This window comes from Trachypithecus francoisi, unplaced genomic scaffold (genome assembly GCF_009764315.1).
Source record: "Trachypithecus francoisi isolate TF-2019V2 unplaced genomic scaffold, Tfra_2.0 Lachesis_group10, whole genome shotgun sequence".
Taxonomy (NCBI): Eukaryota; Metazoa; Chordata; class Mammalia; order Primates; family Cercopithecidae; genus Trachypithecus; species Trachypithecus francoisi.
Genome location: NW_022681455.1, coordinates 8182953 through 8207673, shown reverse-complemented (window position 1 = coordinate 8207673; position 24721 = coordinate 8182953). Strand labels below are relative to the sequence as shown.

Sequence of the window (24721 nt, the reverse complement as noted above, 5' to 3'; positions counted from 1 at the left end):
TTTCAATAATAAAAATTTACACTGCTACAAATTTGCATGAGTACAAACCCTGTTAGTCACATCCTATTACTTTTGAGAGGTAGTGATCTTCATCACACTATTTTAAGATAATGTGTGTTGTAGCTTGGGGTTCCCAGAAAGCAGACCCTGAACAAGTACTTGGGTGTAGAAAGTTATCTAGAATGTGATTCTGGGAAGCATAAAAGAAGTAGGGAGAGTGATAATGGGCAGGTGAAAAGCCAATAAAGAGTGAATAAGTGGTTTAATGCTATGAGCAACAGGAGCTCCATCTCTGAAAATAAGTTGACAGCATGTCCTGGAAATGTCCCATTGAGGAAAGGGGAAGACATTCCTGAGGGTGTTAAATCCTCAGTAATTCTAGCCGGCTATGTCTGTGAGCAAAACACACTGAAGAAATCCTTAAAGCTAAGAAATAAAAAGCCATGGTGGTTTGAGGCAGGAAACTATCACTACTCATGGATGCTGTTCATCTCAGCTGCAAGCGAACTTAGACAAGGACTGGGGGGCTATGGATGAGCATCAACAGCATCTGCTGCAATGTGTAATTATAGATTTGCTTTCATTTTTATTTAAGAATGTTTTTCCAAGTGGTTTGTTGGGGCTTCATTTTTTAAATGTGTATGCTTTTAGATTTTAACACGAGTATTCATTGCACATTAAAATACACATTCTCAGCTGTAATATGTAAGTTTTTCTGTAAATGGAAGAAAGGACTACAGATGAATCTTGAGGAAATTTTACATTCCAGAACAATAAAAACTATTTTTTTAGCATAGCTGTTTTACAGATTTCTTTTACTCATTCAGTTAGTAACTACTTCAGTGTGTTATTGTTTAAATCATGTAACATTTTTACATTCCTTCAAGTTTTTTATTTTGAAATAATTTCAGAATCAGAAAAATTGAAAGGAAAGTACAGAAAACTCCTGCATAAACTTTATCCAGATGTAAGGGTCTCTTTCTGGACTCAATTCTGTGTCATTGATCTATTTGTCTATCCTTTCGCAAATATCACACTGGTTTGATTATTAGAGCCTTATGGCAAATGTTAAAGTCAGAAAGTATTTTAAAAAATACATATATATACACATACACACACACACACACATATATATAGCAAAAAGTCTTCCAATTTTGTTGTTTTATTAAGAAATGTTTTTGCTTTTAGTTCCTTTGGTTTTCATATGTATAATATATATTACATATATTTTTGAGACAGGGTCTCAGCATGTTGCTCAGGTTGGTCTGAAACTCCTGGGCTCAGACAATTCTCCCGCCTTGACCTCCCAAACTGCAGGGATTACAGGTATGAGCCACTGTGCCCAGCCTGATTTTCATATACATTTTAACAGAAGTATTTAAAGCTCTAAGTTTCCCTCTAAGCCTGCTTTAGCTGTATTTGACAAATTTTAATATGTTGTACTTCATTATTCATTTTCAAAATATCTTCAAACGTCTTTCTGATTTTTTCCTTGACCTTTGGATTACTTAGAAAAGAGTTGATTAATTTCCAAATATTTAAGGTTTTTATAGACTTTAGAGTTTTTATAGATTTTATTGTTTTCTATTTTTGATGTAATTTTATTATAATTAGAGAACATACTCTTTGTGATTTCAATCCTTTTAAATTTATTGAAATTTTTACTGCACAGCTAATGTTCATATTTTATTGGTGAACATACCATTGACAGCTGAAAATATGTAATCTGCATTTGTTGGTTAAGACGTTCTATAAACATCAATCAGGTCAAGGTGGTTGATAGCACTGTTCTGATATTCTGTTTGTTTTAGTTCCTTTTGTGTTACTGTAAGGGAATACCTGAGACTGGGTAATTTATTGTTTTTATAGAAAGGTTTATTTAGTTCATAGTTCTGCAAGCTGAGAAGTTCATGGTCATGGTCCCGGCTTCTGGCGAGGGCTTTTGTGCTGAATCACAATGTAGCGGATGGGGGGTGGACACATTCAAATAAGAGAAAATCTGAGGGGTGTCCTGGCTTTATAACAACTTCCGGTCTTGAGGAAACCAATCCATTCCCACAAGAACTAACCCAGTCTCCCAAGAGCAAGAACCCACTACCTCGAAAGCAACACCATGCAATTTGTGAGGTACCTGCCCCCATAATCCAAACACCTCCCACTAAGTTCCACTTCCCAAAATCATCACATTAGGGATTACATTTCCACATGAATTGTGGAGGGGACAAATATTCAAACCACAGCAATGACTTTATTGATTTCTTTGTCTAGTTGTTCTATGAATTGCTAAGAGAGGCATGTTGCAGTCTCACGTTTTCATGGAATTGACTATTTCTCCCTTTAATTCTATCAATTTTTGACTAGCATATTTTGAAACCCATTATTAAACTTAAACACATTTGAGATTGTTATCACTTCCTAGAAAACAAACTCCTTTATCATTACAAAATATCTTTATCTCTGGTAATGCTCTTTGTCTTGAAGTCTGTTTTATCTGATATGAATTCCACTGCACTGTACTTATCGTTACTATTTGCACCGTACATCTTATTCTATCCATTTCCTTTTGATCTGTCTATAGCTTTATAATTAGAGCACTTTTGTATACAGTACATAGTTAAGTATTGCTTATTATCCAGTTTGATCATCTATGCAGTTTAATTGGAGTGTTTAGTTCATTAATATTTAGTGCACTGTTGCTATGATTGGAATTAGGCCTATCATTTCATTATGTATTCACCATCTGTCCTTTTAAGTTCTTGCTCCCTAGTTCCTCTATTCTTGCCTTATTTTAGATTCTTTGAATTTTTAAAAAAATGTTTAAAAATTTTTTTTTAAATTTATTTATCTGTCAGCTTTTTAGCTTTACTGCTTTGCATATTATTCATTGGACACTATGGGGATTACAATACACACTATAAACTTTTCAGTCTTTTTACAATCAACATTCTCTCTCTTCCCATATTCTATGATACAGTTGGTATATGTATTACATCTGTAGACAATATATGCCCCCTCAAGAATTTTGTGTAATCAGTGCTTTAAACAGATCTATGTAGTGTAAAAGTAAGAAAAAACTTATTTTATATTTACCCAGGTATTTACCATCTCTAATATTTTTTTCCTGAAAACATAAATTTACATCCAGTATTACTTTCTTTCAGTCAGAAGAACTTCATTAGCAATTTTAGTGCATCTCTGCTATGGAAAACTTCTCTTGATTGTGTTTTATTTGAAAATGCTTTTTGTTTGCCTTCATTTTAAAGGATATTTTCAGCGAATATAGAATTCGGAGTTGAAAGCTTGTGTTTTTCTTTCAGCAGTTTAAAGAAGTTATTCCATTTCCTTCTGGTCCCCAGAGTTCCTGATAAGAAATCAGTGATTATTCAGAATGTTGTCCCATTGTATGTAGAATGTCATTTTTCTCTAGCTGGTTTAGATATTTTCTTTTTCTATTGAGCCTACTTCCAGTACTTTTTCTGCCAATTTTTCTTCTGGGACTCAAATTACTCATATATTTGATACTTTGATATTTTCCATGGTTTCACGTGGGTTTTTAAATTTCATTTCTGTTTAAATTATTACCTCTTTGGCCTACAGCTTGGATAATTTCAAGGTCACTAACTCTTCTATTGTATACAGCGTGCTGTCAGACACATACAGTAATTTTTAGATTTCAGATATTGTATTTTTTACTTATATAATTTCCATTTATTTCAGTTTTTTATGGTTTATAATTCTCTGGTGAGATTTCCAATATTTTCATTTATTTTAAGTATATTTTCCCCTACCCTTGAGCATAATTGTCATAGCTGCTTTAAAATCCTTGTCTGTTAATATGTGGACTTCTGTCCTATGGTTCTTTAAGCCAGTAGGTTGATGGGTTTTTATCCATGTTTTGACACCTCACAGGACAGCAACCGGGACTTGTCCTCAAGCTAAAAGCCTTAAGAATGTGAGACTCATTCAGTTCTCTTCCTTGGTTTAGCTTTTAGTGCTCCTTTAGTATGTGCCTGCTTTTATTTGCTCCCCGATGCCTTCAAGTAGTTGTTTTTTTAATATTTTGTCTGAAGGACATTTTTTATTATTTGTGAAAGTACTGAGTTTATAGAAGCTAACCCATCATTACCAATTAATCACTTTTGACCATATTTTTTGTGATTTTCTAAAATTGGGGCTATCATGCAACTTATATAATGGAATTTCTGTGATTATCAAAAACTTTCAAATTTGAGTAATGTATATGAATAAAATAATTTCATCGTTATTTGTTTGAAACTGCCCTTTTACCTATAGACATTATGCCAACCACTAGGGTCTATTAGAAGTTTACAGAAGAAACCTGGTGAAAACCACCTATTTGTATAACAGATATACTTGCCTTTTTTTTCCTTTTTTCTTTTTTCTCACTACCTATCTGTATAATCGATATACTTGCTTTTTTTTTTTTCACTACGTTACATTTTTTATTTTATCCCTTTTTAATTCTTCAGTCTCAGTTCATTCTCATCTTAAATGGACAGGTATCCCATCCTTTATTCTCCAGAAAACAAAATCCTAGGTATTAAATTTGAGGCACTTTATACTGACAGTTACCTCTCCACTGCCTCTACTGAAATACACAGCAAATATTATCAACTTCTACTTCTCTCTTCAAAATAATACTTGCGTTTCTCTTCATTCCCAAAGCAAGACTCACAGATTCTGAACGCATAGTATGTGCTCAATAAATACTCAGGTGAACGAAAGAATCTCATCCATCGGTATGCCTCTGTACATTTTTCTTGAGCCACTACTTCATCCAGAAATTCCTTTGCTAAGAGACAAAATAGTCTTAATTGCATATTCTGCACGGTCTTGGCTCTATATCTCAAATTATGTTTAACATTTCTCCTAGTAGATATTTAATTCTAAATACGATTGATAATAAACTAGAAACAAAAAGGCTCAAAGCTTCTTTAGCAGACATTTATTTTCCTCCCTCTATCCTCTCCCAGCTCATGGTTCATTTAATGTCAGCCAAGGAGGCTTATCTATGGATGATAGAAGGTCTATCCAGTTCCCCGAGCAAGTAGGTGGATAAACTGATGATAGAAGTGATCCTTAAGTAGTTCAGAGATGAAAGTTCTCTGAGACCTGATTCAACTTGGAATTACTTGTGCTGAGTTTTAAACCCCTCATCTGGAAGAGTCCATTCCATTATATAGTGTGGAAAGCGATTATCCAGAAAGCTGTTCTTTGGTGTCAGTTACTGAATTCTCTGCAGCCGGTGGAAGTTTCTTTGTTCTCATCTGACTATGAGGCACCCCACCCTGACAAATGGCCTCTAATAGTCAGGACCAACCATCCAGGCTTCTGTCTCTCAATTATTTGCACTCTGGGTCCCCTGCTTTGATGCATACATTTACTTTTTTACACAGTTCATTTTTCTTTAGCTATTATCTCATTTCAATGAATACTGAATGGTTTCAGATTATCCTCTTCTATGCCGTAATGTTGAATTACAGATAGATAGATAGATAGATAGATAGATAGATAGATAGATAGATGTTTATGTTTTTAACTAAAGTAATATTTTGTGCTTGCCCACCTTCATACACACAAGTCTGTGCTCATATACAATATTTCTACAGCACTTTGAATAGGAAATTGAATTGATACAAAGGCTTGTGAGATGTAAATCTTATTCATAGTAAAAGGACTCCTGCATCTGAAGACTGTCCTATAAACCATCTCTACAACATGCATTAAATTCATGTTTCTCTGTTCAGACCCTGACCCAGGTTCTCTAATGTCATGCAGCGTCTTTGCCTCTAGATGCTCCAAATGCCCATCTATACTTCTCACCTCTCCTACACTCCAGAGGTTTAAATTCAGATTTCTTTACACTATAATTTTTAAGTGTTTTAAGATCCTTTCAAAAACTTTCTCTACAGTCTCTTTCTTCCTCAAAGAGTATATATGTGATCAAACCAACCTCCAAACTCAGCTTTGTTTGAAGGAATGATTAAGACTTTTTCATTTGTGTATTTTGTCCCTATTGATCCACAAAATTCTCTTAATTTTTCTTTTGTTTTGTGTTGTTGTTGTTGTTGTCCTTCATATGTATCGAAACAGTCACAAAATAACCAGTCAACTCAGGCAATTTTAAGAACAATCACTTAAGCAATGTGTAGTAATGACAGATAAAACAGAACAGGTCAATTAGATGTTCCCTACTTAGCCAATTATTTGTAGATATAAACATAATTCTCTATTCACATGTGAAGTCTTTGCTCATTTGCATTAAGGCTGCATGGCCATATCTGTTCAAATTTGCAGAGTGTCATATTTTATTATGATGATCATTGTAAAATAGATTGCTAATATCTTCCCCCACCCAAAATCTGTCAGAGATATTTTAGGTATCACTGCACCACTAACTCAAGCTGTTCATATAGAATGAAGGTAATCAGAATTGAGAGAAAAAAATAGGAAAGAAAATAAAAACCATTTCTCAAAAGTGCAGGAGCACATGAAAACTTGTCTAGCTAATCATCAGGAGTGTAAAATTTTTATTTCTCAGTTAATAAGCACCACCTGTGTTTATAAGAAGTCTCTGATGACTTGTTGTTTTGTCTCTCACCAAGAATATAAAATGTTCTCAGATGGATTTCATAGAGTATATGCAGATTATTAATACACTTTTAAATCCTACCATATGACTGATGTAGCCTTCATTGTCTTCTTTCCACTCTCTACTACATACTTTCTTCTTTAATTTTTTTATTGAAATGATATAGTATAAAAAATCATTGACTACATATAAATCAATTGTCTGTGACATGTTACAGGGAAAAAGAAAACATCAAGATTGCCAATAACAGGCACTCAGTCTCATAAAACTTGTAATCAACTTCCAAGCCAAGGCGTAAACTGTAATATATTGCCACAAACCTATAACAATAATAAACTATTTGAATTGCACCTTCACATTCTCCGTCGTTAATAACAAATAAGCATGAAAAAATTTTGACAGTCATTCATTTTAATGGGTGTCTGCTTGTTTATCAGATTGTGTCATCTGGCATTACAAAATACAGCCTTATCCTTGAAAGGGTATGTAGACAGAAAGTGTCTAAGCTTTGGATACTAACTACAGGCAATAAGGACTCCATTTGTTGGAAAATGTTAAGAGTAATGTATTCTCTATCTCAGCTCAAACAAAGATTATACCAAGCCTTTCCTTAGTCCTAAGTGAAAATAAAAAAGCATATCCTCCATCTGATTAATTTTTATTATTAGGACTCCTCCAGACATCTATTGCTGCAGAAAAGCCACTTCAAAATGGTGACTTGAAACAATAACAATCATTTAGTTTGCTTATAAATCTGTTAGCTAGCTGGGCTCCACTTGGCAGTTTTCATCTGAGGTCTCTCATACAGTGGCAATCAGCCTGTGGCTGGGTCTGAGGGCTGAGGTCGTCTTAAGAACTTTTCATTCATGTTCAGTGCCTGGGCTGGGAGGATTCAAACAGCTGGGTGCTAGAACAGCTGGAGTTCCCTGGGCGGCTCTCTCTGCCTGTCATCTCTCCATGTGGTCTCTGCATGTGCTGGCCTCAGGGTAGCCAGACTTCTCACATGGTGACTGAAAGCTCAGAGCAATTGTCCCGAGAGGGAGCAGGTGGAAACAGAATCATCTTTTAGGACCTAACATCCCAAATCACACTTTGGCCGTGCCCTACTAGCCAAGACTGTCACACAAGCCCAGGTTCAAGGGGAAGAAATATACATGCCACCTCTCGAGGAGGAATCAATGAGGTTCTTAGATAACGGGGGAAACAGTGTGGTCAATTATTTTTGCAAAATACACTCTGCCACCTAGACTTCTGTGGCACACTTACACACTCCAATGCACACACACTCACACACAACAAACAGAATTCTTGCTTGATAACGTAGCGAAATACCATGAGGCTAATAGTGCAAAGTTTCCTGAAATGCTTCCAAAAGCTCTCACAGTTGTGCTGTAGTTACTTTGTAAACGACCATGTTAGACAAATAAAATCGAGTTCGTAAAAAGATGTCTTAGTGCCTTTAGTACACCAAGAGGCAGAAAGAGTCTCAGAAGCCTCGTTGCTCAAAATAGGGCTTATGGACCAGCAGCATCGCGTCATTTGGACGCTGGTTAGGAACACGGATGCTCAGGCCCCACACGGACCTGCTGAGTTAGCATCACCCCCAGGTGATCTGCATGCACATCAAGCATTGTCTTAGAGGACTGTGTAGTATGGAGTGTTCACCAAACAAATGTGTCTGTGGAGTCCTACCCTGGGCACTTCCTGGGATTACTGGGAATCCAGTTTGGGATCCCTGTGATGTGAGTGTTCATAGGGACCTGCAGCCACCCGCACACCATGCCCGACTCTCTAAATCTTCTGCCAAGAAAACTTGATGGCTCAGATCTCACACCTGAGAGGAGTGAAAAAGAGGCTCCTGGCACCTAACCACCTGGCTGTCTAAACTCTTCTCGCCCTCCCCACAGCCCACCGGGGCATGGGAAGGTGGGCTCTTTTCATAGCTTCCTTTCCTATTTCGTTGGAATTTCCCCTACACCATCATCTAATTTATACTTCATTCTTCACTGCACCCTGGTGCCCAGGGCTAGTCACATAGGAGGGAGTCCATCAGAATCTGTGCAATGAACGAATAAGTGGGCTGGATGCAGTGGCTCACACCAGTAATCCCAGCACTTTGGGAGGCCAAGGCAGGAAGATTGCTTGAGGCTAGAAGTTCAAGACCAGGCTGGGCAACATAGCAAGAATCCATCTTTACAATTTTGTTTTTTTTAACCAGCCATATATGGTAGTGCATGCCTGTAGTCCCAGCTACTCAGGAGGCTGAGGCAGGAGGATTGCTTGAGCCCAGGAGATCAAGGATCTAGTGAGCCATGATCACACCACTGCACTCCAGCCTGGATGAAAAAGTGAGCCCCTGTCTCTAAGAAAAAAAAAAGTGGGGGTGAGTGTGGTGGCTCATGCCTGTAATCCCACTGCTTCGGGAGGTTGAGGCAAGAGGATCGCTTGAGACCAGGAGTTCGAGACCAGCCTGTGCAGCATGGCAAGACCCCATATGTACAGAAATTGTTTTTAAAACATTAGCCAGACATGGTGGCACATGCCTGTAATCCTAGCTACTTGGGAGGCTGAGGCAGAAGCATCACTTGAGCCCGGGAGGTAGAGGTTGCAGTGAGCTATGATCACACTACTGTACTTCAGCCTGGGAGACAGAGCAAGGCCCTGTCTCACAAAAAAAAAAAAAAAAGGAATAAGTGAATGAATGTTCGCGGATGGGGAACAGAGGAAGAAACCTATTCATAGCTATGGGAACATGGGTCGGGAAGAGCAGCCACGACATGTTTCCTTTTCCTTTTCAAGTGTACCTGTGCCCTCCCTTGTCTTACTCAGATGCGCCTCCCCTAAGTTAGTTGCTCAGCAGAGGACCCAGAAAAGAATGACAGTAAGTTTTATTTAGAAGCCTCACTGAAAACTATAGACTGAAGCCTACAGCTCAGGGGCAGTTCTGTCAGAGTGCTCCAACACAGTATTGCAACTCACAGTTTATATTCAGTTGGTGAAGATTCAGTATGTGCAAATCTCATGAAAATTTGGGTGTAAGAGTACATCTGGTTATAGATTACTGAAGTACATTTGGTTATAGATTGTGGACGCATAATCACTAACCCTGTCAGATGTTATCTTATGTGTAGGAAAAGGCAAGGCTAGGTCATTTATCTTTTAAGGAATGTAATGACTCAGGCAAGAGACGTGGGGAGGCTGTGTGCTCTATTCTGTTTTGTCTTCAAGGCATTCTTCCAGAGAGCTGCATTTCATCAGAGTTGCGGGTTCAAGCCGAAATGAGCAAACGTGGCTTCTTACGTTGGTTACTTCGTCTCGTAATAGTCAAGTCTGGGTATATACTGGCAGCCTTTCCCCAATTTCTGTATTCCTCCTCCTTTGTTTTCTCCTCCTCCTTGTGTAAGCATATAGCACTCAAGGTTGTTTTGTTTATTGTGCAGAAACGGGGAAGAGGAGGAGGGAAAAGGATGTCGGGGTCTGAAGGATTTGGGGGTGATCAAGAAAGATATGACCGTAAGAAACAGCAACACATAACCAGCTCAGTGCTTGGACAGGGTTGTAAGGGGGAAAAAGTCCCTCATAGCGGAAGTCTGTTCAGATGCTAAAAAGCAGAGGCCAGTGCTCAGAATAGGGGAGCATAGGCAACTCTCCACGAGAAGAGCAGAGGAGAGGGGCTCACATGTCTAGTGATGTGGCATAACAGCACAGCGAGGAGTCTCTGGGTCAGGGAGCTCAGAGGGCTCATTGGGAAGAATAGCAGCTTGGGATTTTATCATGGGAAGGCCATATCTTACCAATAGATGATAGCTGTTGGGTGAGGTTATGCAGGTATGCAAAGCAGCAGTTTCTAAATGGCTTTAAAATGTGCTTTTTTGAGCTATTTTAAAAATAATTGATGCATACGAATTTGCATTGGGCACTAGCGAGCACTTGAGCTAATGGGTCTCAGCCCACAGTCAAAAAATTAACAACTGTGGGGCCAGTTCGCAGAGGCTGTCAATGCATGGCTCACATATATGAGAGAGGAGGAGGGTGTCAAACATTCCCCAGCATCCCACCGCGAGGTGGAGAAAGCAGGGAAGAGGTTGAAGTGGCTAAGAGGTTTTTCTTGGATGCTAGGATTAGCTAATTACACATCAAGTAACCCAGCATGGCCCACCCTGTACTATCCTGTAGTGGCAATTCAAGAATCACTGGAATCGATCAAACCATGGAAAATACAAATTGCTCTCATTTACGGATTCTTTGGGGATGGAAGTACCGTACTAAATGCTGTCAAAATACCTAGGCTTGTCAAAAAGATGTCATGATTTTACATTTGTTTGATGCTTTACCATAAAATCGAAAATGTCAACCACAATCCTTCTTGCTTAAGAAAATGCTGTGTATATGGAAATGGAGCGTTTGATTATGATGACACTATTGACTGGATTTTGGTTATGCATTTTTTTCAATAAGAAATCATTTACATGGAGTTTGTGTTTCTTTTTTTTCTCTCTCTCTTTTTTTTTTTACAGAAGGCAGTATCATTAGTTGGGCACTCAGACTGCATAACCCTTCTTACAACAGGCTCAGTCACAAGGAACCATGTAGATTGGAAAAAGAAACACATTACTGCACACCCATGAAAGCGGTCTTTGTAAAAGCACAGGGGGCAGGGAGGTACATCTAGATCAGTCAGCCTCCAACACAGGGTGAGATATTATCAAACCAGATTTCACTCAAGCTAACAGCTCTTAGCTCTCAAGTTCAACTGTTTTCTAATACATCACATTTTCCATTAAAAGGCAAACTATTGGTGGCATTTTTGGTGGGGGAGATTATAGAAAATAATTTCAGAATGTTCATGTCCCCTTCTATGGGACAGAGGGAAAGGCCTTTCATATCCAGGTAGCAATTCTAGAAAAATGAAGCCTCTCATGTTGGAAGAAAAATAAACCAATTTTTAATACTCAAGAATACAATGGCTGTTTCCATTTTCAACCTGGTGGTTTATTTACACTTGCGGGACCATTACAGATCTCCTGCGAGGCAGATGAAGTGGATTTCATTTCTGCTGTTACGATCCATAATAGCTGCACCACAAGAAACAACAATTCCCCTTCTACATCAAGTTATGCTAAGTGAGGACATAACATAAGTGACTTCACACGAACATGGGAATTATATAAATGAGTTGTTTAGGTAAAAACCACTGCTAAGTTAAGCTACCTATTTTTTCGCTCATGAGGGTTGAATACAGTGACAAACTCATTTGTGGATGTTGGGCAATTTGATCCAAGGTGACCTGTTACTGCCTCTGCTCAGAAATACCTATTTGTTACAGACTAATTCTCCTTTTACCAAACTCATGACTTTGAGAACAATAATTCTACCTAGTAGCTTGCAAAATCCATTAGGCTTGGACAAGGAACCTTTTTTTTTTTTGAGAAAGTCTTATTTGGAAAGATCAGTGTAGGGATTCAAAGCCTACTGGTTAAAACCATTCCTCTGTTCCTGGACAGGTCCTCACTCACTAAGCCATCCAAGGTGCAACTTCGCCATCCCTTGCCCATGATCCATTCCAATGTCCTACAGATGTACAAATCTGTAGCATTTCTTTGAGGTAAGACCTCAAATCCCTCAGGCCAAAGCCTTTCCACACAGTTGACTTTGCAAAGAAGCTGATTTATATCAAGAGTGGAAAACATTTTCTTACTTAAATTCTCACAAGATAAATAATTAGGTCTCTAAATAAAGGCTTGAAGCATTTCTGATTTTACACAAAAACACACATCAGCACAAGAAAACATGTTAGCACATTCAAAAATAACACCATCATTTAATATCTATATTAAACCTTCTCTTAAAAGCAAGAAACAAGTAGGAGATTGAGTCGGAGTTGTTACACTGCGTCAGCCTCTTCTCAGCCTGTGTCCTAAATTCTCACCTATCATTCTAGCCCTCCTCTAAGCGCAAACATCCAAGCATGTGAAAGTTTTGTGTGCAGGTGTGTTTCCTGTACCTGCCTCAGTGTGAAGCCACCCTGTTTCTGGCCCCGAGGAGTAGTTCTCTTTCCTTGTAGCAAGATAATGTTTTAAAAAGCTGACTTTTAAACCTCTTACTGAATTTTTTAATGGATTAAATTCATCATGTCACCAGCTGCTGTGCAGCTAATAGAGCCATAAAACACTGTATTAAAGGATTACCCATGCAAAATTTCCTCTGGTGCTAATGTGAATTTTAATACTTTTAACATTTAGTTGAGATGGGAATGTCCAAGAACAGCTTGTTCAATAGGTTGTTCTATAAAATTAAGTTCGTCGTCTCATCAGAAATGCCAGGACTCCATTAAGTTAAAATTTTACAGAGAGGCTACGATGATTCACTGTGCAGCATTTGTGAGGAGAGAGACAACATCTGCTTCTACATTAATGCTACTTAAAAAAAAAAGAAAAGGAAGAAAGAAGGGAGGAGAAAAGCAAAACAGTCATGAATCCCGTAAGTTCATGGAGACTGGGCTGAACAGAAGAAAACGCTAACTTCAGATTTGTGGAAGGTCAATTTATAAAAACTGAAAACAATGCTAATAATTGGGAACACCTGAATTTATAGCCTCTTACGAGTCACTTGTCAGAAGTTCAAAAAGTCTTAAAGACACACAAAGTGGCAATTATACAAAATCACATGGATATCAAACTTGGCATAACAAGAAATGTGATTATCTAAATCTAGGTGACAGGAGAAACAACAGAGGTAAAAATGTAGCTGATAGGGAGTGAAAAGAATCACAGGGAAGGATGGTGGACATTATATAGTTCAAGTTCTTCATTCTACAGGGGATAATGCTGAGACCTGAGAAGTTGTAGCTTGCCCAAAGGTTACACAGCTAGTCACATGCAGATTGGAGAACAGATCGCAGGTTTGCCAACACCCAGCCCGAGAGACCATGTGTCTCCCTTACGTATCTATAAATACATACATATCGATTTTATTTATGTGAAATGACTTACATATTAAGCAACAATAAAGAAGCAAGGAGTAGACTATAATAAGATCAGGAACCTCTGGTGATATGTTGATAAATAAGTGAACAAAGCTGTATGTACTGTGTATCGTTTCCAAAATAGTTCTAAATCAGACCACCTTCAGAATACTGAACTTGAAATTTTATATTCTTTGTTTCATCTCCTTCCCCTTTTTTCCTGAGTGACCCTTCAAATCCTGATTGCAACTCTCACCTGTGCTTCTGACACATTCCAGCATTTCATTACTTGCTAAAGAAATTGCATCTTTAGTGAGGCTACTAAAAACAATGCAATTTTTCTTGAATGTTGTTTGATAATTAGGCTAAATGTAATCATCGACGGAGGCTGCAAATTCTCATCACAATTAAAGTGGACATTAGAGTGTGTACCATGCCCTATTTGAAAATACAACCCAAGGAGAATTGGTTTTCATGGAAATTCTCCAAAGCCCATGTTCTTCAGCCCGGCTGAATTTTGTCCACAGCCCCATATTTTGTACTCTGCATGTATTGCTGTTCTGAGAGCCTGTCATTTCTTATCAGAATGAGAAAGGCTAAAGAGATAATATTTCAATAACATACTGGCCTGATCATAAAATAACTCAATGGAAATGTGTAACTGCCTCAGGCAGCTCGGCAGGGTACTCAGCAGTCAGATGATTTCTATTCTGGGTTTTTTCTTATATGGTTACATTTTCTGTTATATCAGACATCCCCTCAAGTCTTAGTTATGCTTTTATTCAAAAGGGAGAACCACAGTAGAAAGACCTACAAAACTTATTATGATATATTACTCTAAAGAAATAAAAGTCGCTGCCACAGTGGCATATTGATAAGGACAGGCCCGCCTCTTTCATTGACCTTTCTCCATCATCTCCCCCACCCGGGGTTGAGGCTGAGCTTCTCAGTTGCTAGGCAACAGGGGTCACAGTTTTCAGGTCTTAAACGCACAACCTAGTCAAAAAGAAGATGTGATCTTCAGAGAGAAGGCAGACACTCGGCAGCAGTGAGAATTTCAATACATACGGAGGTTTTTGATTTTTTTTTTTTTTAATCATGCTAAAGGCTGAAATATGGAGAAACTTTGACTTGTCAAAAGATTGTAGGAACAGGTTTTTAAGTTCTGGTGATTAGAATCTATCACTGAAACAATATGAAAAAATACAGTCAAGCTTCTTTTTGATAAAGGCACTGACATACGGCTTAGGATTTTAGCTGCCAGGAGAATGATGATCAAGACTTGTCAAAAACAGATCTTGGGAGATGAATTTGGGGGCTGATTTGGAGATGAGGGCTTTTTGGTTTGGATTTTTGTTGTTGTTTTGTTTTAACATTCCTTCTCAAACATTCCTGCATTCTGCCATGTTTAAGAGCAGTGCTGCAGGCAACACAGCCGCTCCTGAAGGTCAGTGCAAGAAAGCTCATTCCCCACCCCTTTTCCTAGCACCAAGTCAGCACTCCCTTTAAACTTTAATAAAGGGCAGGAGAAAGAACTTGTTCCTCAACCGGAGAGGAACATGGCACCTCTATGTAATTGCATTTGACAATATATTCTGTAGGTATGTATTTAACTTCAATTAATGTTACTCTAATAACACTTCAATCATGACAACTTTTTAAACACAGAATTTGGTAGATTTTTAACAAGTGTAAGAGTCAGTAAGAGGGCTTTTGAATTTCCCAATTCATGGTCTACTTGAATATTTTTGTCCTAGAAAAAGAGCGGCAATTTTTATTTCACCTTATTTTAATACCCACTCACTTTGTAAATAATAGTAATATCTTGGGGAAGATAAATAATTATTAACTCCAAAAGTTTTAATTTGCTTAATGTGATGTTTTGAGAGAGAGAAGAATAAAAAGTGTGTGTGAGCATGTGTGTGTGTGTGTGCGCGTGTGTGTGTGTGTGTGCGTGTGTGTGTGTTGGGAGAAGATAGCTAATTATAAACTCCAGATGAATAATTTGAAATCTGGACTTTAGAAAGCCAGATATAAGGGTTTCCTGGTTTCTTTCACTCTGGGCCATATCTAAGTTCCTATAGCTCCCACCTGATTTGAGCCCTGGCCGCAAGATAGACATCCCAGCTCATATAAATAGCAACGAGATAGCCAGGGGGCAAGTTATGTGCCTGGAGACTGTGGCTGTCAGATAACTCTAATGATTTCTTTGGCCCTTCAGGGTGAAAAATTTACTTCATACTTTTTTTGTCTAATATTTGCCATTTTCCTTTCCCTGAAGATAACTGTCATTTTTAGATATGTCTGCTGCCTTTTCCAAGTTGTCAGCATCAAAAGAACATAAAACGCGGCAGTTAGAAAAGATGTAGACCCTGTTTCACTGAGTGAGAAGCACAGAGACGCTTGAAAAGGCAGAATTGGGCCAGGTGAGGTGGCTCACGTCTGTGATCCCAGCACTTTGGGAGGCGGGTGGATCACCTGAGGTCAGGAGTTCAAGACCAGCCTGGCCAACATGGTGAAACCCCGTCTCTACTAAAAATACAAAAATTAGCCAGGTGTGCTGGCATATGCCGGTAATCCCAGCTACTCTGGAGGCTGAGGCATGAGAATTGCTTGAACCTGGGAGGCAGAGGTTGCAGTGAGCCAAGACTGCGCCACAGCACTCCAGCAAACTGGAATAGGAGCAAAACTCCATCTCAAAAAAATAAAAAATAAAAAGGCAGAATGGGTGAGATGCTTCTCAGCTATTGCTAAGCATCCTCCTCAGATCTGTTCTGCACCAGGTCCTTGCTGACTTACAGCGCCTGCTTTTTGTTCACTCTTAGCCATGGCTTCCAAAACTCACAGGCCACAGAGGGCAGGAAGGCGAAAAATGACTTTCTTTCAGAGTGGCCTCCTACAATCATAAGGACAATCTTGGATGGTGTTTCTAGGCCTGTGTGGACAGTGGACTGGAACCTGTCCAGAAACTGGCTGGCTGGTCTACAAGGAGGCAAGTACAGAGTCAGGAGTAAGAATTTTATTATTATTATTATTATTATTCTTTTTTTCAGGCAGTCTCACTCTGTCGCCCAGGCTGCAGTGCAGGGGTGCAATCTCGGCTCACTTCAACCTCCACCTCCTGGGTTCAAACAGTTCTTCTGCCTCAGCCACCCGAGTGGCTGGGATTATAGGCGCACACCACCACACCAGGCTAATTTTTGTATTTTTATTAGAGACAGGGTTTCACTATTTTGGCCAGGCTGGTCTCGAACTCCTGACCTCAAATGATCCACCAGCCTCAGCCTCCCAAAGTGCTGGGATTACAGGCTTGAGCCACCGCACCTGACCAAGAATAAGAATTTAGAAACTTTCACCGCCATGGGATAGAGTCACTATATGCCTGTTGAATCTAATAACAAAAAAAAGATCCTGTGTATTGTATGTCTTTTTCTATGAAACTCTTCTAGTAATTTTTATAATATATTATATTGTATCAAAGTATGTGCCCACAGTGGATTGGACCTTTTTTTATTTTTAAGTTTTTTTAAATGCTGGCCCTGGAAAAGGACTGTCTTGAGCTGAGGTTATTGTGTTCAACCTGCAACGGTCCTGGTGAAACTACGATGAACCAGATCTCTATACAGAAAAGTCTTTACAGTAGAGAGGCAGGAGCCCATTGAGGGTTCCAGGGGGACTCTTCTGCCCGAAATCTGTTTGCCCTAAATGCCACGATGCTTGCAATGTTTTCTTTGAGCTAAGCATTTCTTCTCTGAGTTTATTTATTTATTTATTTTTATTTTTATTTATTTATTTTTTTTTGAGACAGAGTCTCGCTCTGTCACCCAGGCTGGAGTGCAGTGGCGTGATCTCGGCTCACTGCAACCTCCAGCTCCTGGGCTCAAGCAATTCTCCTGCCTCAGCCTCCCAAGTTCTTGAAAGGCAAATCAATGTAGATACATTGATACCTGTGTGGGTTCACCGTTACACTGATTTTCACTGAGTGTAGAAGGCAGACGTTGACCACTGTTGCAAGAGGAAAAAAAGCAAATAATAACAAATAAAATAATTTGGGTTAAGTGTAGCATTTGGAGGAGAATTCAAGAATCCTCGTTCTGACAGGGGTCCTTGTGCCTCCATACAGCTTTTGCCTCTCTATCTATCTCTGCTGCTTTCCACGAGGTTGCATCTCCCCACAGTCCCCCAGGGGAGTGGTCCTGACTTCTCCAGAATCTTTCTTACCCTGCTCCAGCCGAGAAAGAACCAGAAGTTCCTTCAGAGGACAACTGGAGTTTGCCCCTCGTCGGACTTTGTTCTTAGATCCATTCTCCACATTCCCCCTGCTCTGTCTGTACCTCAGGGATGGTGGTTTCCAGAATGCTTGTCCTCTTGGCTTCCACTTAGATTTGTTCAATGGGAGGTGCTCACAGAAGACTGGAGCACAAGACAAACGGGGAACCAAAGATTCTCTCCTTCTCACTGTACTTTGATGGACACCTCCAGCAGTAGCTGCATCTGTCTAGGATTCCAGCTTCTACCAAGCAGTCTTCATTGTGGTTCTAGAACCATCCAATGGAACCAGCTTCTGAGATCTGGTAACGCCATCTTTCCCTGTGTCTCTTCAGCCCTTCCTCACATTGCTAATCTCTGAGCGCCCCCATGATCCTGTCTGTCTCTTAAGTTCTTCTAATACCTATGTTATCAATACACTAAATTAAATTCTCTGTTTGAAATGCCCAAGTTGATAGTTATTCTCTTGACTCGATATATGTATTTGATATTCTTATGGGTAAGAGACCTATTTGTATGGGCAACTATGTAACTAATATCTAGGCATATAGCTTGGGCAAAGAGATTTCTCACAGAGAGTAGAGTATGTGCATGTTAATCATGACTACAAGTTTCTCACTGGACTGGAAGTTCCTTGGGCATCAGAATCCTGCCTTGTTTATCCTTGTATCCCCAACACGTAATTGGTGCGCACTGGAGGTTATTTGAAATTTTTGACTTTTTAAAAAGCAGAAGAAGGAAGGTTTTACTTGAATACTTTTAAATAAAGAAAAATATGTGTTCATTCTGTACTGTGCAGAAGTCAGACTACAGTCCTTCATTTAATCTTTTTAAACCACAGAAATCCCTGGACACTCTGGGTTTTAGACCAATCATTAGCCTAGCATTTTGGTGATATAATGAGCCCAAAGGAACATAATTTTCCAATTAAAAAAAAAAAACTCAATCAGATTTGCCTTCAAAAAGGAAGGAATTGTTTCAGTAGAATTCCTTGCTGAAACCCAGATTCAGCTAGTCAGTTTCTACCTGGGCAAAGTGTACTTACTTGTAAGAGGTAAATTATCACATCGTAAAACTGTCTGGTGGGGTTCTAACTGTTTGAGGTGTTAAATACCTATGTCACCTTCAAAGAAAACTACTTTTGACATTTACTTCTTAGAAGAAAGGCAGGAGCTAAGGTAGACAGGACTGGCCTCAGGCAAAATTGGGAAGTCTGGTAGATTGTTCAGTTACCTGCCTCCCTTCTTAACCCCACTCATCCCCTTTCACCTCGCTCTCTTGCGCGCACGCTCTCTCTCTCTCTCTCTCTCTCTCTCTCTCTCTGCTGCTGCTGCTGCTGGTGCTGCTGTGTCTCTCCTCACCTCCCTTAGAGTCTTCATCTACACTGAACTCCAAGTAACCGATAATAGCTTAGAAATGGCCCTGACTGGAATACGTACATTTATACAGTAAACAATTAGATCGGCGTTTCTCATATCTTAGCAACCATTAGAATCACCTGGAAGACTATTAACATACAGGTTGCTAGGCACCACCCTAGATCCCCTTTAGGTAGTCTGGGTGGGGCACCAGGATTTGCATTTTTTAACAAATTCCCACATGATGCTACTGCCGCTGTATGGGGCCACCCTTCAGAACCACTGAATTTGTGGTGATACCCACCAGGTTGGCTGAGGCAGGTTCAAGTCCTTCTGAATATGGGGCTGCCTGTTTTCACAACTCCCGAACAAGGACAAGCATCAGAATTTAGAATAAACCAACAAATAACCAAACTTTTTTTTTGTTTTTGTTTTTGTTTTTGTTTTTGTTTGAGACGGAGTCTCACTTTGTCGCCCAGGCTGGGGTGCAGTGGCTCGATCTCGGCTCACTGCAACCTCCACCTCCTGGGTTCAAGCAATTCTCCTGTCTCAGCCTCCTAAGTAGCTGGGATTACAGGTGCTTGCTACCACGCCTGGCTAATTTTTGTATTTATAGTAGAGACGGGGTTTCACCATGTTGGTCAGGCTGGTCTCAAACTCCTAACCTCAGGTGATCCACCTGCCTCGGCCTCCCAAAGTGCTGGGATCACAGGTGTGAGCCACCGCACCCAGACCGAAACATTTTTTAAAAATACAAATTCTCCTGGCTGTACCTCCAAGATTCTAATTTGGTAGGCCCATGGTGGCACCTAGAAATATTTTTTAAAGCACCTTATTTGATGCTGAGGCTCGGGCCTTTGGGAACTCTCTGTTGAAAGGACAGTGTGCAGGGAAAGACCACTACATTAGGCAACCCAGAGTTCCGCCCCAGCCCCATTGCTTACCACCAGTGGAACTCTAGATAAATTACTGAAACTCCATAAGCCTCCATGTGTTAACTCACAAAATGGAATCTTCAGTAGCCTTAAAACTGCCTCATTTGGTCAGTCTCCTGCCCCGCCTATGGAGAGGGCAACCTCTTACTCTGGATTCTGTAGGGGAGAGAAAAGGAAAGACTATGCCTGTCAATGACATTTTAAATTTGGGACTCTCAACAAAATTTCAGGGTAGGGGGACAGACCTTCCTAATCTTTTTCAGTTGCAAAATAAACATTTTGCTCATCAATTGCTTCTTTGCAAAGTGGTGGCTGCTTGGAGAATTAGCATAACCCATCTCATTGTAAATTCGTTAAGTAGAGTATCGGCATGTTTGCAGGTGACTTAACAACATGCCCTGCTCCTGTTATTTTCCCCCCAACTCCAAGCTATATGTTTTAATCGGGGAAAAATCCACCATCCAAAAAAACTTAGCAAAAGGAATTAGGGTCATCCTTCTAACTTGTCAGATTGATTAATGAATTTCACAGTTGGCCGGGCGCGGTGGCTCAAGCCTGTAATCCCAGCACTTTGGGAGGCCGAGACGGGTGGATCACGAGGTCAGGAGATCGAGACCATCCTGGCTAACACGGTGAAACCCCATCTCTACTAAAAAATACAAAAAACTAGCCGGGCGAGGTGGCGGGCGCCTGTAGTCCCAGCTACTCGGGAGGCTGCGGCAGGAGAATGGGGTAAACCCAGGAGGCGGAGCTTGCAGTGAGCTGAGATCTGGCCACTGCACTCCAGCCCGGGCGACAGAGAGAGACTCTGTCTCAAAAAATAAATAAATAAATAAACAAACAAATAACTTTCACAGTCCCCTCTTGCCACAAGAAAATGACATGACTTAGCAGTTTCCTTAATTTGTTCAATAAATAGTTTTCGGAGGTGCTACACACTAGGGCTGTATAGGTGAAGACTAACTTCTCAAAGGGCCCATGCCAGTGAGTGTAACGGTCATTTAAGCAAATCCCTCAAATTAAATGTTGTGGGTTCCTGAATAGAAGCATGTTGAGGGTACAGTGTCTCCTTAAGGAGCAAGTATGCTATAGCCTATGGAACACTAGGCCAAGTGTGTTTCAAAAAATCACTGGCAGGTCGGGTGCAGTGGCTCAGGCCTGTGATCCCAGCACTTTGGGAGGCCAAGGTGGCCGGGTTGTTTGAGCCCAGGAGTTTGAGACAGACTGGGCAACATGGCAAAACCCATCTCTACAAAAAATGAGCCGAACATCATGGCGTGCACCTGTGGTCCCAGGTACTCAGGAGGCTGAAGTAGGAAAATTGCTTGGACCTGGAAGGTTGAGGCTGCAGTGAGCGGTGATTGCACCACTGCATTCTAGCCTGGGCAACAGAGTGAGACTTTGTCTCAAAAAAGAAAAAAAATCACTGGCAGCTCTCTAAAGGATAGAGGGAATGATTCGTGCCTAGATACAAGAAGACCAGTGAAGAGAGGGGTTTCTGACCTTCAGCATGCATAAAAATCACTTGCAAAGCTTGATTTTAAAATGCACATCCCTGGGAGCCACCCCAGATTCAGAGCCTGAAAAAGAATCCAAAAATGTGCATTTCCATGAAGTGCCAGGTGACACTGATGCTGGTGTCCTTGAGCCACACTTTGCCCAAGCAGGAATTGGGAGCACTTTGAGATGGCACAGGCAAGTGTGTCGAGGTGGCTCGCCATCTGGTGATGCGGGCCTGGAAGACAAGGGTGCTTGCTGGAAAATGGATCACTCACAGTGCGTTCACTCGGACAAACACTGAAGCTCCCTATGCTAGGGGCAACACCAAGACTGGAAGCAAGAGGACTCTAGAAATGTTATTTCTAGAGAACTACTAAATATTACTAGAGAAATGTGGGCTTTACACTCGCAGAACTGAGTTCAAATTTCAGCATTGCCACTTACCAACTGGGTGATTTTAAGCAAGTGACTCAATCTCTCAGACAATTTCATCATCTATGATATGAGCAAAATAATGCCAAACTCCAGAGTTTTTTTTTTTTTGATTCATTCAAATATTTATTGAGCAGCTAAGGAGATACAAAGGCAATTGAAAACATTGTCAGAGGTGAGGCAAATGCACAAGTAATAGAAAGCAAAGGGCAAGGTTCACTGAATCACAGCAGTCAGAAGAAAGTGCTTTAGGGAACCAAGAGTGAGATTGTTTCCAGCCTGAAGAGGCATGGGTGGCAAATCAGAAAAGGGGATTGAGATTAAAATAGAAGACTTCAGTCTGGATTGTTGATGACACTCAGTATGGACTATATTTGTCTCTCCTTTTCCTTTCTCCCCATCTTTGGGCTTAATTTACATGTAGTGCCCAGGGCTGTTCAATGCGCTTTTTCTATACTTGCTTGCATTTTTGCTTTAATGTCTTCTACAGAACTAGGTCCTTTTGGTGTTTTAGGAGTTTTTTCCTGTTTTTTGAAGGATTCTTGTTCTTTTGATCTTGGTGTTGATGATGGTTTTGAGTCTTTTCCATTCTGATTTGACTTTTGTGCATTTTTGGCTGGAGTATCTCGTATAGATTTCTTCACTGGTGCTTTTTCTTCAGCTTCCTCATCATCAAAATCATCATCATCATCATCTTCATCATCATCATCTTCATCACCATCATCATCATCTTCATCAGCAGCAAGTTTTACTTTTTTCTGTGGAACCTTGCTACCACCTCCAGGGGCAGACCGCTTTCCAGATATACTTAAGAGTTTCACGTCCTCTTCCTCTTCATCTTCTGACTCTGCATCTTCCTCCACAGCTACTAAGTGCTGTCCACTAATATGCACTGGCCCTGAACCACACTTCAACCTTAAGACCACTGGTGGTGTTATTTCAAAGACCCCAAGGGAAACCGTTGGCTGTACAGACATTTTCAAAGTTGCCAGTGTTACTTTAATTGGACTGCCTTCGTAATTCATTGCCTCTGCTTCAACAATGTGCAATTCATCCTTTGCACCAGCCCCTAAACTGACCGTTCTTAAAGATAACTGGTGCTCATTTTCATCATTATCCACCTTAAAGTGATAATCTTTGTCGGCCTTTAGTTCACAACCGAAAAGATAGTTCTGGGGCCTCAGGGGGCTCATGTCCATGTCCATCGAATCTTCCATCAGGTGGCGGCACGCACTTAGGTGGGAGAGAAGGCAGACGGAGATACACGAACGCTGCTCCAAAGAACAGCCGCACAGGACGGAATCACACCAGGGAAAAGCGAGATTTTTAAATATTAAAGGAGATGACATACATATAAGAGAATCTGATACTGAAGCCAACATTCAGTGGGCCCATAGATGGTAAGTAGTAAGTGCATGGCCCCTGCTCTCTCACCTCACAGAGCCTAAAGGTTAAGGCTATTTTAAAACGTTAATTTTATACAAGGATGATTTGAAGACATTTTATATTCATGGTTAAAATAATGTTCAATGGAAGAAGATTTTTTTTTTTTTTTTTTTTGAGACAGGGTCTTGCTCTGTCACCCAGGCTGGAGTGCAATGGTGCAATCTCAGCTCACTGCAACCTCCACCTCCCAGGTTAGGCAATTCTCCTGTCTCGGCCTCCCAAGTAGCTGGGATTACAGGCGCATGCCATCATGCCTGGCTAATTTTTGTATTTTTAGTAGAGGCGGGATTTCACCATGTTGGCCAGGCCGGGCTTGAACTTCTTCTGACCTCAGGTGATCCGCTGGCCTCGGCTTCCCAAAGTGTTGGGATTACAGGCGTGAGCCACCGCGCCCAGCCAGGAATAAGAGATTGTTAACAGTCACCACCTTATAAGGATATTTGAAGTTTAAATGAAATAATGCATCTAAAGGCCCCAACATGTGATTTTCTTTTCTTTGAGAAAAGGTCTTGCTCTGTCACCCGCGTAGGAGTGTGCAGTGCCATGATCAGCGCTCCCTGCAACCTCAAACACTTGGACTCACGTGATGCACCTGCCACAGCTTCCCAAGTAGCTAGTACTGCAGCCACACGCCACCATGCCTGGCTATTTTTTTTTAATAGAGTCAAGGATCTAACTATGTTGCCCAGGCTGGCCTCGAACTCATGGCCTCAAGCAATCCTCCTGCCTCAGCCTCCCAAAATGCTGGGATACCAGGCATGAGCCACTGGGCCCAGCCTGTATTTATTATTTCATAGAAACTCAGCAAATGTTGACTTATTTCTCCCTTCCTCCTGCTAATTCTAATTGAGGAGATTTCTAGGAAAGTCTCATGAAGTAGATGTGGTTTGAGCAGAACTCCAATTCTCCTAAGCCAGGGCTTGTTTCAGTGGGTTTTCCCCAGTGTTTTGAAGGGATAATATTCTATCAGATTTCCAGAGCACCCCAACAACACTTCCCAGTGCTCCTAGACCCTGTTATGTTCAGCAGCACACAGATTGCAAGGCATTGTTATTGTCCTGCCACCGAATTGTACCCTACCACCGAATCGCTCCTGTCTCTGTGTGATGAAAGGCAAGGAGAAACCCTGCTGAAGTGTAACATTTAGGATCAGAAACTTGAAAGTGCTTTTTAAAATTCTATCAGAAAGATCCTGAAAGCCACT

General features: G+C 40.4%; 1 protein-coding gene and 1 long non-coding RNA gene across 3 annotated transcripts in view; both read right to left on the bottom strand.

The window, feature by feature from the left end:
• LOC117086703 overlaps positions 1-18176 on the bottom strand; it is a 33167-nt gene extending 14991 nt beyond the window's left edge. For both annotated transcript variants that reach the window (XR_004438537.1, XR_004438538.1), the window contains exons 1-2: positions 17799-18176; positions 14481-14573 (exon numbers count right to left, since the gene is read on the bottom strand). This is a non-coding gene — a long non-coding RNA (uncharacterized LOC117086703). The remainder of the gene's footprint in view (positions 1-14480; positions 14574-17798) is intronic.
• A 3993-nt stretch (positions 18177-22169) lies between these two features.
• On the bottom strand, positions 22170-23382 carry LOC117086702 (nucleophosmin-like). The gene has a single exon (XM_033216158.1). The coding sequence runs from the start codon at positions 23286-23288 to the stop codon at positions 22509-22511; it is 780 nt and encodes a 259-aa protein (XP_033072049.1). The 5' UTR covers positions 23289-23382; the 3' UTR covers positions 22170-22508.
• Between the last annotated feature and the right edge of the window lie 1339 nt (positions 23383-24721).